The following is a 15922-nucleotide window of genomic DNA, read 5'->3' on the forward strand; positions in this document are numbered from 1 at the left end:
CAATTCAAGCCATTGTGAAATTTCAATAAATTTGAGCCAAAGATATTGAATATAGGCCACACAACTGTTTTTAAGAAAGTGATATAAGAAGACTTCAATATTTCCAACATGCTGAAAATCAAAAGAAAGTCAAACAACTTTATAGTAGAAAAAGAAAAAAAATCTACCAAGAATGTTATACCTACCTAAACTAGAAACTATGTACACAAGTCAATCTGAGCATTGTTAGACATGCAAAGTTCAGGAAATTCAGTACTATGAAATAATTCATCAGAAAGCTACTGACAAATGTGCTACAACTAAAATGAAATATATATTCACAAAAAAGTAAGGCATAGTATGCGAAAAATAAGAGCTATTAAGAATAGATTAAAAGTAAAAGGAATAGGAATTCATCAGTTTCAGTTGGAGTTGGTTGGAAGGCTCCAAGAAAGACTTTAAGACAATGTAAATGATAAAGCACTTGCATTTGAACACACTACAATGAGGTATCGATAACTGATGAACAGTTGACATTGTCCTAGATATATGTGCAAAGAAATTTACAAATGATAAATTAGACATTTATTAAACTCAAGGGAAGTTAAAAATTGTACAAGATAATTATTGGGTCACTACATGTCTTGTCTCTGAATAGAATACATAGCCATAATAATATCAGCTTTAAATATAGTGACCTCATATGGTCTGGCAGCGTAGATATAGGAAAAAATGATGCCCTCTTCTTCCATGATAAGAAGAAAAAAATGACAGTAAACAAGAAAATTATTTTGAGAACTAGAAATAGATTGACATAGAAGCATCACTCAAAGTTTGGAAAGTCATTGCTCCTAATCAAGGAGAAATTGGGGAGCTTGTTTTTGCTCATTGCCTTAAGACAAGTCATTATGGAAAGCAGCTTTAGAAATGCTATGAGTTTGGAAATCCAGTCTTGGCTTCTAGACCATGGTAGTATTTGCCCTGTATTCTCTTGCAATTCTGTGTATGCATCAAGAGCAAATTACACAAGTTACTTCTCGATACTCCTTGGAGGTTCTATTCACTATTTACACTCAGACCCTCTTCATGTCTTCCCTCCTAGCTCAGTCTACTGGTGATCAAAACTGGCCAGTTCTTCTCCATCTTATGCTGGACCTGGGCAGCAGAATAGTGGCCCTATTTTTAGGAGTTGTTTTATATATATATATATATATATAAAACAGAAGTGGAGTTACAGATGGTTGTGAGGTGCCCTGTGTGTGCTGGAAATTGAACCTTGGTCCTCTGCAAGAGTAACGAATGCTCTTAAACACTGAATATCTCTCCTGCCCTAAATGTTTTGGGTTTTGTTTTTTTTTTAAGTTTTGAAGGACAAGGAGTTGATGGACACATACCTGCTTTCTCTCACTGCATGGCCCATAAAAGTGGACCCTTGATAAAAAATGTGTTTGTTGACAGCCATTAGCAAGGAGGGTCCCAGTTTCCATGTGAATCTAGACATCTTACTATTCCTGGATAGACTTGAGATGCATACACCTTTTTCTAGGTGCCTGGAACGTAAGAGTCATTTCAGAAAGCTCTATTATAAATAGTCTGTGTGTGCTAAAAAGACCCTGATATTAGAGAACCAGTCAAAAATCTCTTCTAGATTATTCTTTTCCATTTTCCAGAGTTCCTTTTTCATGAGCATAAATCCCCCTTTTTGTTCCTCAAGGACTATGGAACAGCCTCAGATGATGCCTTTATCCTGTAACTCCTCCAAGGGCTTTTATACATTATATAGATGAATTACATGCTGCCTGGTGTCATGGGCTTACTGGTTGGTTGGTTAGTTGGTTGGTTGGTTGGTTGGTTGGTTGGTTGGTTGGTTGGTGTGGATTTTGCTTTTTTTTATTGTTTTATTACATTTATTTCTGTGCAAGTGTATGTGTGTAGGAACATGTGTAGAAGTCAGAGGACAGCTCTGCTATCATGTGCGTCCTGGGGATCAAACTCAGCTCAAGGATGTCACAAACCTTTACCCACTGAGTCATCTCACAGGTTTCTGTCTGGTTTTATTTGTTTTGCTTTGCTTTGCTTTTACAGTGCTTGGGACTGAACTCATAGCCTCAGAGCCTCATACTTGTTAGGTAAATGCTCCCCCACTGAATTACAATGTCTAGCTCCATCCTATGTCAGTTCTCAAGGTTGTCCATCTTCCTTGTTCCTCCATGGACTAAGAAAATAAATGGAAGTTTTTCACAGTGAGAGACTTACTTTTTTTAATGCTGATGCTTTTAAATCAATGACAACAGTGTTCTTCCACTGTAGGTTATATGGAAGCAATGAAAATCTAAGAGTCCTTTTTCTGCCCCCACACCTTGACCAGTCAAAGGCACATTTCACACATTGTACAAACTGTGAAATATATTTTAAAATTGGGCTTGTGACCCTTTAACGGACTCACCTTCTCTAGTATGCACTGACTATTCCTAATTTTCACAGGGATATCTCTTGCCTTTTCCACACTTCTACCTGTTCACTTGGGGCAGCAAAAATCTTAAATCTTGCTCCTGTAACTAGCAGGTAGGGCTCTGGAGTGGAGAGTGTCTGATCACCTCATTCTTGGGCATGTTCTGTCTGACTACTCTGAAAAAGTAAGCATTGTTCTTCTTCAAATTTAGATTCATGTCATCCAGCAAGATGTCTCAGCAGGTAAAATCACTCCCCCACTGCAAGCCTGCCTTCTTCAGTTTGATTCCTAGAACCTTCAGTGGAAGAGAGAACCAAATCCTGTGGCACTCGCATGTCCAGATCTTCATTCATACACGTGCATACTCACTAATAATAATGAGTACAATATTAAGTAAAGTTATATAACTTCTTCCCTGAGCACTAACTCATCTAAACTCCTAAATTATTTTCTGCCTGTAGCCTGTGTTAAATATTATGTTAAGGGTCTGGAGTCAAATCTCAGTGGTTCAGTGCCTGATGAGAATGGGTCAGGCTTTTGATTCAATATTCAGCACCGAAAAAGGAAAAACTAAATTAAAATATTTGATTTCTGTGGAACTTCAAAGGTAGAAGAGATTATCTAAAATGTTGATATGCCAATCTTTAGCTAGGTTTGTATTTAATTTAGCAATTTTGTCCATGTCTGTTTAATTTTGGTCTTTGGTTTGTTCTTTGTTGACAAAGACACTAGGCACATAGTCCAATGATATAATACTCATTTAGCATATGTGTATTCACGTGTATGCTGTATTTAATTCTCAGCATGAAAATTTGTAAAAAAAAAAAAAAAAAAAGTAAAGAGGCATATTTGTTTATTTTCAATTTTGAGTTTTTAATTAAAAATTTAGAAGATAGATAGATAGATGACAGATAGATAAAGACAGACACAGAGAGAGAGAGTGAGGTTCATAACCTCTTTAAACTGATTTTGTCATCTTCTAGGCTTTCTTATTAATGAATGAATAAAATTTTGACACTCTTCTTTTGTAAATTATGTGTTGACCTGAAATATAATGGCTTCATTGGAAGATGGCATTTGTAGATTATGTAGCCTCCATTTTGTATTCAATACAGAAAACAAAATTAATCACTAACAAAGTCCAAAGTCTTAACATAGGTTCTTACAAGGTATTAACAATGTTTAGGTATTGATGCTGACCTTACTTATGCCTGGGCTAGAAAGATAGCTCAAAGGTGATGAGCACATATTTTACTGGTGGAGGTCTGGAGTTCGACTCTGAACCCCACATTGGGTGACTCACAGTCACCTGTAAGTCCAGCTCTAGGGGTATCTGATACCTCTATCTTCTGTGACCAATGCCTTATGTGCACATACCCATACACACACATAACTAAAAATGAAATAAACCATTTTTAAATGAAAACTAATTCATCACCTCTATTCTGTTGATGTATAGTTTATTTATTTATTTAGGAAAACCAGGAGTTAGTTATTACCTGAATATAACAGATACAAGCTGGCAGCCTCAGAATCAAGCCCAGCCCCATAAAAGAAGGGTGCTGGGTCACACCATCCTCTGCCAGTACACTTTGTAGTCCATTAAAAGGAGTGTACAAACAGCTTCCACTAACCTGGTAACTAGAGTGCATGCTTATTGCCTGGCACTCACTCACATACAGAGGTTCTACTGCCATCCTTTCCTGCCCTGGAGTTTAGTTCCCCTAAGGGGCTGCTCCAGTAGGAGACAGGGTTGTATGCAACTGCCATCTGCATGGGGTGAAAACGCCATCTACTACTGTCCTTTGTGATCTTCCACTGTCAGAGCAATTTATTTTCTAATTTGCATGAAAGAATTAAGTTGACTAGGTACAGAAGCATCATGGGAGAGCCCAAGGATGGCAGAGCTGGGAAGGTGCACACCTTTCTGCCAGTGCCTTCTCCTCCATACTCCTTGGAGGTTCTATTCACTATTTACACTTAGTCCCTCTTCATGTCTTCCTTCCTAGCTCAGTCTACTGGTGATCAAAACTGGCCAGTTCTTCTGCATCTTATGCTGGACCTGGGCAGCAGAATTGTTTTATATATATGAGTGTTTCTGCCTACATGTATGTCTGTACACCACATCCTTGTCTGGTGCCCATGCAGGCTAGAAGAGAGCATTGGGTCCCCCAGAAGTGGAGTTACAGATGGTTGTGAGGTGTCCTGTGTGTGCTGGAAATGGAACCTGAGTCCTCTGCAAGAGTAACGAATGCTCTTAAACACTGAATATCTCTCCTGCCCTAAATGTTTTGGGTTTTGTTTTTTTTTTAAGTTTTGAAGGACAAGGAGTTGATGGACACATACCTGCTTTCTCTCACTGCATGGCCCATAAAAGTGGACCCTTGATAAAAAATGTGTTTGTTGACAGCCATTAGCAAGTAGGGCCCCAGTTTCCATGTGAATCTAGACATCTTACTATTCCTGGATAGACTTGAGATGCATACACCTTTTTCTAGGTGCCTGGAACATAAGAGTCATTTCAGAAAGCTCTATTATAAATAGTCTGTGTGTGCTAAAAAGACCCTGATATTAGAGAACCAGTCAAAAAGCTCTTCTAGATTATTCTTTTCTGTTTTCCAGGGTTCCTTTTGCTCCTATTCATTTAACAATTTATTTTAAACCTGCCATGGGCTAAATGCACAGACAAATGCAGACACAGACCCTGCCTTCAAAGAGCTCCCAGTCTGGCAGAAAGTACTACTGTTTATTTGTTGTTATTTTGAAGCTTTGACTGTTAAAGATGACAAACAGGCTGTGGTGATAGCTCTCTGTGGGGCTAAGAGACTGCTGAGCTGGAAATGAGGGATTATCTCAGTCCTTATGAGGCAGCTTCAAATTGTACTCTGTAAATATGTATAATTTCTGTCTGCCAAGTATATTTCAGTAATGCTGAAATCAAAAGATAGTCTGAATATTTAGCTACCTCTACCTCAAAAAGGTATAAGAAACAAAAAAATTTGTGAGTTGAATCACAAAGTAAAAGTCACATTTTTCTGTCTGAAGTAAACTTGTAAATAAAATTCAGAGTTCTTCTTTTCTATATACTCTCAGTTTGCTATGTAAAGCAAAAGTCATTTGTTGTTATTTTTATATTGTGTGAGAGAAAAATGATGTGAATACATAAAGTAAAAATATTTGTTCATAATTTTTATTATAAAATAAAACAATATATATTCTTAATGGAAAATTTGGAAAACCATCTCAAGGTGATTTACCCAGAATTAACTTTTCTTTTTTGTTTGTTTGGGTTGTTTTGTTTTGTTTTGAGACAGAGGCTCTGGGCGTAGCCCTGCTTATCTTGGAACTTGCTCTATAGACCAGGCTAACCTTAAACTCAGAGATCCACCTGCCTCTGCCTCCTGAGTGCTGAGATTAAAGACTTGTAGCACCACTGCCCAGCAATCTTTCTTTTGTAATTCATGAATTTGATATTCACTGTTATATTTAAAAAGAGTAAGTTTGTTTTAAATCCTCTGAAAAGCTGAAGAAACACCAGAATAACTACATCTTTCCTTTATTTCTGTGAAGGTAATGGTAACATACAGCATGATCCTAGACAAAGTGTGTGCGTATCTGTATTAAGACAAAACTGAGTCCGCTGTCTTCTCCTTGGATGCTGCAGAGCAGATTTTGCTTGTTTGGGGGTGGATCAGAGCGGGCTGACCCCAGCAGTCTCAGGAAGCTGAGCCACTCACACGCCTCTCAATCCATTTTCTCCAGGGCAGATGTCAGTGGATGGATTCATGCGCTACCTGAGCGGAGAAGAAAACGGAGTCGTTTCACCTGAGAAACTGGATCTGAATGAAGACATGTCGCAGCCCCTGTCCCACTATTTCATCAATTCCTCACACAACACCTACCTCACAGGTACAATGTGGTTTCTGACAGCCAAGTGGCCGGCCCCACCAGAGTTTACTGTCTAGTGTCTGTCGTGGGAAAACACACACTTCCTTTGTCCTGGGCAACGCTTCTGGGGATCTGGGTTGCCTTGCTGACCTCCCCAGCTGGAAGCCATTCTGTGTGTATTTGTGAAGTTGTTTCATCCCTTTTCACAGTTCGTGTTGTTTTCCAGTCTGATGTTTTCTGGCCGATGAGATTTTGTGTAATAGGATTGAGAGTATAGTGAATTTATAGGCATTTCCAGAGGGAATATGGCTCAGAGTTCTTAGTGTGCTGGGAGCCTTGCTCCATCCCCAGCACCAAAAAAAAAAAAAAAAAAAAAAAAAAAAAAAAAAAAAACCAGGAAAACAAAAAAGGAAAAAACCATGGACACTGGACACCCACTTCTCTCTGTTGTGTTCACTTTTAAGGGCTCTAAGACCCCTCAATGACTGCAGTGAGGCAAATTGCTTTTCATTCAAGGTGAAACAGGGTTTGGACAAACAGCTATTATCTAAATGATGATTTAATAGTAAATATAATAAAGGAAGAGGAAACAAAACTCTGTCCCCTACCTTGATCCAAAACTGAGCATTGGCAAGGTTTTTGGTAAATCATCAAAAAGAAAAAAGGGTTTTTTTCTTTTAATCTCTAATCACAAGCTTTAAAATATTCTTGGGGAGAATCAGCTACTGGTTTAAAAAAGAAAGGAAAAGCTTTGTAAAAACCACATTACTGTCTCTGTTTTGTAATCCTGATGTTTCTAAGACAGCTGAAGTCTGGGGTGTTACCTGGTGTCTGGGAGGTAGATGAGCCTCATACCTTCCAGGTTGTGTGGACGTGCTAGTGGGTCCGATGTGGGCTTGTTCAGCTGGGGCTGCAGGCTGGACTCATGGTGACACATAATAGGACTAGAGATTCAAGTACTGAGTATCTAAGAAAATTCCGGACTGCAGAAAGGTGACAGGTCAGAGGACATTTCTAGATATCCTTAGTATAGCCTTTAGACTGAGTATATCCTTGGTACTTCCTTAGGTATATCCTTTGCTCCAATCTCAAGTACATGTGTGTTGTTTCTACACTAAGTGAGAAACAATCGTGGGCAAAGACAGTAACATAGCCTTGCGAAAGCCAGAATGGGCTATCTACACAAGGTAATATACACAGTCCAGAACCATCTAGTCAGTATTGTATCGTATGAGTTCTACAGTGAATTGCGCTGCAATTTAAATGCTTGTCAGATTTGCACAGCTTGCACGTTGGTGATTTGTGACCTTCTTTGTTTTTGTTGGTGTTGTCTACTAAGATAAATTGTTTGGCTCATCCTATGCTAGTCACTCACTGCCACACAGCAAATCAGTCCAATGCAGAGGCATAAAGCAAATGCTCACACACTATCAGGGATCAGAGCAGCGAAAGAGATCACAGCACATCTGTGTCCTGGGGTGTCTTAGATTTCTCCTGAGAACAGAATGGGGATATGAGAGATGACACAGTTTCTCTGATGGAACCTTCTGTCACCATCTCCTACATGTCTTTCAGGTCCACTGTAATGACTCAGTTAGTGCTGTGAACCTGTTCCCTATGGAGAGTCACTTATAGCTTGGGCTTCCCAATATCATGGCAACCTCAGGGAAGGTGGCCTTCCTACATGAACTCTGGGCTGCCAAAACAAATGCCCCAGAAGTCAGGAGGAAGTTTAACTATCTATTGCAACTTAGGTTCTAGAGCTTAGCGAGATTCTTTTTTTTTTTTTTTTTTTTTTCTGTACTTATTGGAAAAGTAACAATTCTACCCAGGTCCGGAGAGAGGGCACATGGTCAAGCCCTCAATGAGAGAACTTGAAAGAATTCTCAGTCCTGTTTGAAAACCACTGTGAGTCTCATAAGTTTAAGAAAACAGCATCTAAGAGGGCAAAGACAGGCAGAGCTTTGTGACTCCAAGGTCAGCTGGTCTATAGAGCAAGTTCCAGGACAACCAGGGATACATAGTGAAATTCTGTCTCACAAAAGAAAAAGGAAAGAAAGAAAGAAAAAGAGGAAGAAGAAAAGAAAAAGAAAACTGTCTGCTCTACCACATTCCTTGGATTCAGCTCCTTAAGCTTAACAACAACAACAACAACAACAAAAATCAAATTGCACCATTCACCCTTGTCTATCAGCCTTTAGAAAAGATTTTTTTTTCCATTTCTAGGGGGTTTTTAACTTTATTAGGTATGTTTGGTACCACTGAAAAGCTATTTAGAATCTTCTTGAAGATTTTGGGCCCTTCTCAGACTGTAAATATATGAAATAAAAAATATCTAGCATGAAAAAGAAAATAAAATTCACTGACATTTTAATGAGCACTAAAATAATTTGTACTAAAATAACACATTTTTTTACTGACAAACTTTAAATGTGTTAGGCACTATCGAATAAATTGGAAAATATTTGTGATTTCTACTAGTGACAAAGCTACAGATTTTTCTAGTGTAACTGTGACTTGTGACCTATAACCTCCATTTACAACTGGAAAGAATGTCACAATTTGGATAGCTGCTTAAAAAAAAAAAAAAAAAAAAAAAAAAAAACCGCAGGTTCAAGGAAGTTAGTCAAATGCCAAGTTAAAATCCAAATTTTGTTTTCCTGCAATTTTGTTTTCCTGCAATTTTGTTTTCCTGCTCATGCCTTTAATCTTAGCACTTAGGAGACAGGGGCAGACAGAATTCTGTTGAGTTCCAAGCCAGCCTGGTCTATATACTGAGTTCCAAGCCAGCCTGGTCTATATACTGAGTTCATCCAGAGCTAGTGAGACCCAATCTCAAAAAAAAGAAAAGGAGGAGGAGAAAATATGAATTTTTTTAAAGAATTTAATCCAAGGAATTGTAACTGGAAAAGACCCCACTTACAGTGGAATCTTGTTTTTAATCACATACTAATGACAACATTTTTTTAAGTGTCTAAATTTTGTACATGTAGAATTATCTTTCCAGCCTGGAAGTTGCAATAGCAAATACCATAGCACTAATCCTTTGATGTACAAAACTTCCAGCATTTGTGTTTGTAGTCATCACTCCCCACTTGTCTGCAATAGCACAGTGATTAGGCATCAAGTGCACATTCCTTCTTTTCACCACACTGGAATTTGTCCATTTATCTGTCTGCATAGTATAAGGATGTGTGGTTTTCCTTTCAAATTCTGTTCCTTCACCTGCCAGCGTCCACCTTTCTCCTTCTAATGCTCAGTTGCCTCAGTTTAGCCCCTTATGAAGCTTAATGACAGAATCTGTTGTTCTTTGGAAACACCTTCCCTTGAATTCCTGTAGGCTCACCCTGTTCTCTGTCGAGAGACTCCCGCTCCCTCATCCCTCCATCCTGCCCCTACCTGGACCACCCACCATAAGCACTGGTCTCTTTTATTTATTTATTTATTTATTTATTTATTTGTTTATTTATTTTGTGTTTTAATTTTACACATCAGCCATGAGTTCCCCTGTCTTCCCCCCTCCTGCCTCCGCCCCACCTTCCCCCAGCCCCTCCCCTCCATTCCCATCTCCTCCAGGGACAAGATTCCCCTGGGGATTCATTTAAACCAGGTGGATTCAGTACAGGCAGCTCCAGTCCCCTCCTTCCAGGGTGAGCAAAGTGTCCCTGTATAAGCCCAAGGTTCCAAACAGCCAACTCATGCACTAAGGTCAGGTCCCGGTCCCACAGCCTGGGTGCCTCCCAAACAGTTCAAGCTATTCAATTGTCTCACTTATCCAGAGGGCTTTATCCAGCTGGGTGCTCCACAGCCTTTGGTTCATAATTCATGTGTTTCCATTTATTTGGCTATTTGTCCCTGTGCTTTTCCAATCTTGGTCTCAACAATTCACGCTATTACAGTCTGCTACACAACTCCAGGGAAGCTACCTAGAAAACGGGACCCTAGGAAAGACACAGGGATCGCCCAATGACAGAGAAATGGATGAGATCTACATGAACAACTTGGACGACAGTGGGAGTAATGAAGGGCAAGGTTCAAGGGAAAGAAAGCTTAGGGGAGCAGGAGATCCCAGCTGGATGAAGAACAGAAAGGGAGAACAAGGAATAACAGACCATGATAAATGATGACCACATGAGAACAGGAATAGGCAGAGTGCTGGAGAGGTTCCCAGAAATCCACAATGATACATCCTCTGTAGACTGCTGGCAATGGTCCAGAGAAAGCCTGATCTGACGTAGTCTGGTGATCAGATGGCCAAACACCCTAACGGTCATGCTGGAATGCTCATCCAATAACTGATGGAAGTGGATGCAGAGATCCTTGGCCAGGCCCCAGGTGGAGCTCCAGGAGTCCAATTGCCCTGGTCTCTTTTAACAACAATGTAAACCCTGTGCTATGAGACATGGTTTCCAAACTATTTCAGTGACAAGTTCTAGATAAATCTAAAAAAGAAATTTTTTCTTTTTTTCTTTTTAGGATATGGTTCACAAAGGTATTTCTGTTTCTATCTTCCAACTTAAGTTTTTAATTCTACAGCTGTGTCCGTTAGTAATTTTAGTATGTAACAAATTATATATAATTACTAACAACCCAAATAATATGTCATTTCTGATGATATATTGTGTTACATTGTGATATCACAATAACAGTTATGGGAAAATTATTCAGTATTGAAACCCAATAGTACTGTGTTTTGAAACACCAACAGTACTAAACTCAAAGAATATAGTTCAAAATTCCCTTGATGTTTTCTTTTTATAAATTGCACTTTCACCAACGATTTTTCACACAAATTAATTTCTTGGCAATCACTAATATCCTCTTCCTTCAGCATAACTGTTCCCTGATCACAGAGGAGTCAGGCTCCATTATGCCAGGCTGGTGCACAGATTTTTTTTTTTTTTTTTTTTTTTTTTTAATTTGAAAACAGAACTCCTATTTTTGTGTAGCTACACTATTCTTAGGTGTATACCTGAAGAAATTCAATTCGGCATACAAGGGAAGTTTCTGGACATCCGTGTGTGTTGGGGCACTTTCCAAGAGCCACCATGTGGACGTAGCCTCAGTAAAGCACATAGTGTATAAACACGGTGGAGTACTGTTTGACGGTGAGGAAAAACAGAGTGTTTGCCATTTTTCAGGAAAATGAATGGAACTAGAGATCACCATGAGTCATATGTGGAATCCACACTCTAAAAATGCTTACCTGAAGACGGATTGGGCACTGTTCTGGGAAACTGAAAGGGGGCCAGTAGGAAGGAGGAGAAAGAGGACAATAGAGGGGAGTAAATGGGACAAGTAAGATACAAGTACATGACAGACATGCGTGAAAATTTCATAAGGAAGCCTGTTATTTTGTACAGTTATTGTACATTAATAAAAACCAGGTAAGTATTTGTATATTTATGGCTAACAGTTCTCAGAAGGTGCAATGTTTAGCTGCTAGGAAATAGAAGGACTCACCTTTTCCCTGTTTTACTAGGCATGCAACCCAGGGCAGCTTGAACTAGGCAAATGCTCTAGCCCTGAGCGACATCCCCAACCTTCTGACTATTTACTGAAAAAAGAGTTCAAGCCAGCATCTGCACATTTCTGCATCTAATTTACATAACATGATTTCTGATTATTCCATCTCATTATTTGATTTCTAGTATTGTACAGTTTCCAGAAACACAAATTTTTTTTTTAAAACATGAGTGCTACTAACTGCTGTTGTGATCCTGAGTATTCTAATTGTTGTTTTTCTTGCCCTGTCTTTTGAGCTGTTATTGTGCCACGGTCTGCACTACACAGATTTGAATTAGATCAAATAAATTTTTACCATATTATACTTTCCCAGTTCAAGTCAAAGTATTCTCTTTCCTGTGGGGGAATTGAGGAGAATACCATATAATCAAGAGGGGAGGGAAGAAAAAAAAAGGAAAGAAGGAAGGAAGGAAGGAAGGATAGAAGGAAGGAAAGAAGGAAGGAAGGAAGGAAGGATAGAAGGAAGGACAGACTTCCCATAAACATTCAAGGTTTTGCTTGAAAAGTCCTTTTTTTGATTTATGGGTTAAAACATAATTTTACTTCATATGCTAGTAGTAAGGATGATGCTTTAATTACACACAAAATGAACATAATATTCCTATTATCCAGAGGGTTTTGAATAAATATTTATATGGTGCCTGGCCATGGATCTCTGTATCTGCCTCCATCTGTTACTGGACAAAGGCTCTATGATGACAGCTAGGTTGTTTGCTAGGCTGGTCACCAGAGTAGACCAGTCCAGGCACCCTCTGGACCATGGCCAGAAGAACAAGATGGGGTAAACCTTGTGGATTCCTGAGAGCCTCCCCAGCACCCTACCTCTTCCTATTCCCATAATGTCCTCATCTATCATGGTATCTTCCTCCCTGCCCTCCCACTCTGTCCCTGTTCCAGCTTGACCCTCCCATTTCCCTATGTTCTCATTCCCCACTCCTCACCCTCTGCCACACACACCACCACCACCACCACCACCACCACCACCTCAACCACCCAGCCCACTCATGTAGATCTCATCCACTTCCTCTTCACAGGATCATCCATGTGTCCCTCCTAGGGTCTTTTCCTGTTAACTAGTCTCTCTGGAGTTGTGGATTGCAGTCTGGCCATCCCTTCCCTCCCATTTAGTATCCACTTATGAGTGAGGACATACTATGTTTGTCCTTCTGAGTCTGGGTTACCTCACTTAACATGATATTTTCTAGATCCACCCATTTGCCTGCAAATTTCATGATATCATTGTTTTTTTACTGCTGAGTAGTACTCCATTGTGTATATGTGCCATATTTTCTTTATCCATTCTTCAGTTGAGGGGCATCTAGGTTGTTTCCAGGTTCTTGCTATTATGAATAATGCTGATATGAACATAGCTGAGCATGTGACCTTATGGTAAGATTGAGCATTCCTTGGGTATATGCCCAAGAGTGGTATAACTGGGTCTTGAGGAAGACATTCCCAATTTTCTGAGAAACTGCCATACTGATTTCCAGAGTGGCTGTACAAGTTTGCCACCAACAGTGGGGGAGTGTTCCCCTTTCTCCACATCCTCTCCAACATAAGCGGTCTTCTGTGTTTTTGATCTTAGCCATTCTGACAGATGTAAGATGGTATCTCAGAGTTGTTTTGATTTGCATTTCCCTGATGACTAAGGATGTTGAACAATTCCTTAAATGCCTTTCAGCCATTTGAGATTGTTCTATTGAGAATTCTTTGTTAAGCTCTGTAGCCCATTTTTAATTTTGTATTATTAAGATATCTAGTATTTTGATGTCTAACTTTTTGAGTTCTTTATATATTTTGGAGATCAGCCCTCTGTCGGATGTGGGGTTGATGAAGATCTTTTCCCATTCTATAAGCTGTTGTTTGGGCGTATTGACCATGTCCTTTGCTCTACAAAAGCTTCTCAGTTTCAGGAGGTCCCATTTATTAATTTTTGCTCTCAGTGTCTGTGCTACCAGTGTTGTATTTAGGAAGTGGTCTCCTGTGCCAATTCTTTCCAGACTACTTCCTACTTTCTCTTTTATCAAGTTCAGTGTAACTGGAGAATCCAGTTAAATTTATGACTAAGAAATAAGTTAGATTATAAACATGGATTGCAGTCTCCTCACCTGTCTGCTGTTTTGGATTTTTTTCCAGGTATATAACTTCATACCCTTTTCTGAAACAAATAGAAAGTACAGAAATCTTATTTCATAGGAGTGTGTAGTAGTCTAGGGAGAGTTCTGTTCACATGAGCCTAAGCCACGCTGGGCTCAAGCAGAGGGCAGCACCAATGGGGCCATATTCTGGCAGGAGGAGGAAAGACAGAGTGACACAATGTTCACCAGTCCTGGCCACCCTGTCTCCACTCTGCTCTTCTTGGAGTATTTTCAGAACTTGTATTCCTGAGGCACTCCACTCTCAACCCAAACAAGAAGAATTTCAAAACTTGGATTATTTTCTTTGGATCCTTTCCAAGGGACTGTAAAAAATAAATACATACAGCCTGGGGAATGCCTCTGTCTTGCAGTCTCTGCCTTCTGTCTCCTCTACCCCTATTACTGCACCTCATTAAATGTGAAGATAGACCTAAAAGGAAGAATACATCAGATCAATAAAATGCATGCACAGGATGAGCTGGTTATTAATGACAGCAGTCACTTTTGAGTGTTTCAGCCTGTCGTGGCAGTGTACCTGGAGTGGTTATGTTTTAAGTTATTGTTTCTCTCTAAGAAATTTGTCCCTGTGGCTCAAATAGGAAAAAGAAAGTAAAAGCCTCTTCTCTCCAGGCAGAATGCTATGTAGTCATTTCAACAGGCACCATAGCTGGCTCATAAAATTTCCCAATCTCCAAAAATCTGAAAGATAATGGTTCTATATAAAGGCAGCTATGTTGTGTATCATTGCCTAATTAATATCCTTATCCCACATAGAACAAAATGCAAGATTGGAGATTTAATGTTGAAAAATATTAGAATTAATTACCCCAATAATCTGATTAATTAAATTATCTCATGGAAGATCTCAGATAATTATTCTCTTCTCCTATAGCCTTTCTTGGCTGTAGAAAGGGCCTAGCTGTTCCCTTATGGACGAAGCATTATTCACCAAAGCTGAGTGCCACCCACTCCCTTCTTTACCTCTCTCCCATTCACTAGACTGTAGCATATGCAAACTTTTATCATTTGTGTTTAATTTAAATTACACACAGGCCTAAAAAAATTGAGTGGTGCAATAAACTTAGGAAATAAATGAGCCCTACTAGAATTTACCTTTAAATAATACTCTTACATTGGCTTCTTTATACAATGAAGATAAATTAAAAGAGCAAGAGTTCCTGTGGACAAACATGATTAGATACCATCTAAATGACCTAAAGAATGAGGAATTTATACCTCATGCAGCAAAACATCAGCTACTGAGGCTTGACTCAATCAGGAATACATGAGTCATCATGTACTCCCCATCTTTTGGGTCTCTTATGCGTTCAGGTTGACTGTGTACCCTAAGCATGGGCTTCCTATGTCTGATATCCATACTTACTTCTGTGAAATCCATGATTTATGATTCTTTATAAGATTGAAGAGTGTAGAGGTCCCCTAAACCACTCCTTCAGTCCCACCCACTATTCTTTCCATTATTCTTAGCATGAATTGTCAGAATTACACCATACAGCAGAGGCCACACTGACCACCTCCATGGCATGACAGCATGAGAAGATACTAGATTTACTTTCCAGGACTGGGAGGATACTATTGGAATCAAATATAATGTTCATTGGCAAGGACAAATAGAAGGAAGAGTGAGAAAGTATAGGGTTGCTGATATATCTGGCAACAATAAGGCTTAGGGCTGAAATTGATTTTCTTAGGAAAGGGAATGACTGTATCTTCCATATTCTCTCAGTTAGGCCCTTTAATAACACTGGAATCTATAATCAAAAGAGTTTTGTGTTTTCAGTGGGACAGCAGTGAATTCAAAGCATTTCTTGGTAACCTGGATTGCTCTCATAGATGCAGCTATAAGGTCATATGCCCTGAAAGAGTGTCACAGAATTGAAAGTTGGCAAAAATTGTGTCCATCTCCATGTACTGAAAG

General features: G+C 39.3%; 1 protein-coding gene across 2 annotated transcripts in view; it reads left to right on the forward strand.

Annotated features, from left to right (window-relative positions):
• Plcb1 (phospholipase C beta 1) overlaps positions 1 to 15922 on the forward strand; it is a 696401-nt gene that overhangs the window by 504427 nt on the left and 176052 nt on the right. For both annotated transcript variants that reach the window (XM_036183929.1, XM_036183928.1), the window contains exon 10: positions 6194 to 6340. In XM_036183929.1, the coding sequence (XP_036039822.1) occupies positions 6194 to 6340 (147 nt within the window). The remainder of the gene's footprint in view (positions 1 to 6193; positions 6341 to 15922) is intronic.

The sequence above is a fragment of the Onychomys torridus genome, chromosome 4 (genome assembly GCF_903995425.1).
Source record: "Onychomys torridus chromosome 4, mOncTor1.1, whole genome shotgun sequence".
In the NCBI taxonomy this organism is placed as follows: domain Eukaryota; kingdom Metazoa; phylum Chordata; class Mammalia; order Rodentia; family Cricetidae; genus Onychomys; species Onychomys torridus.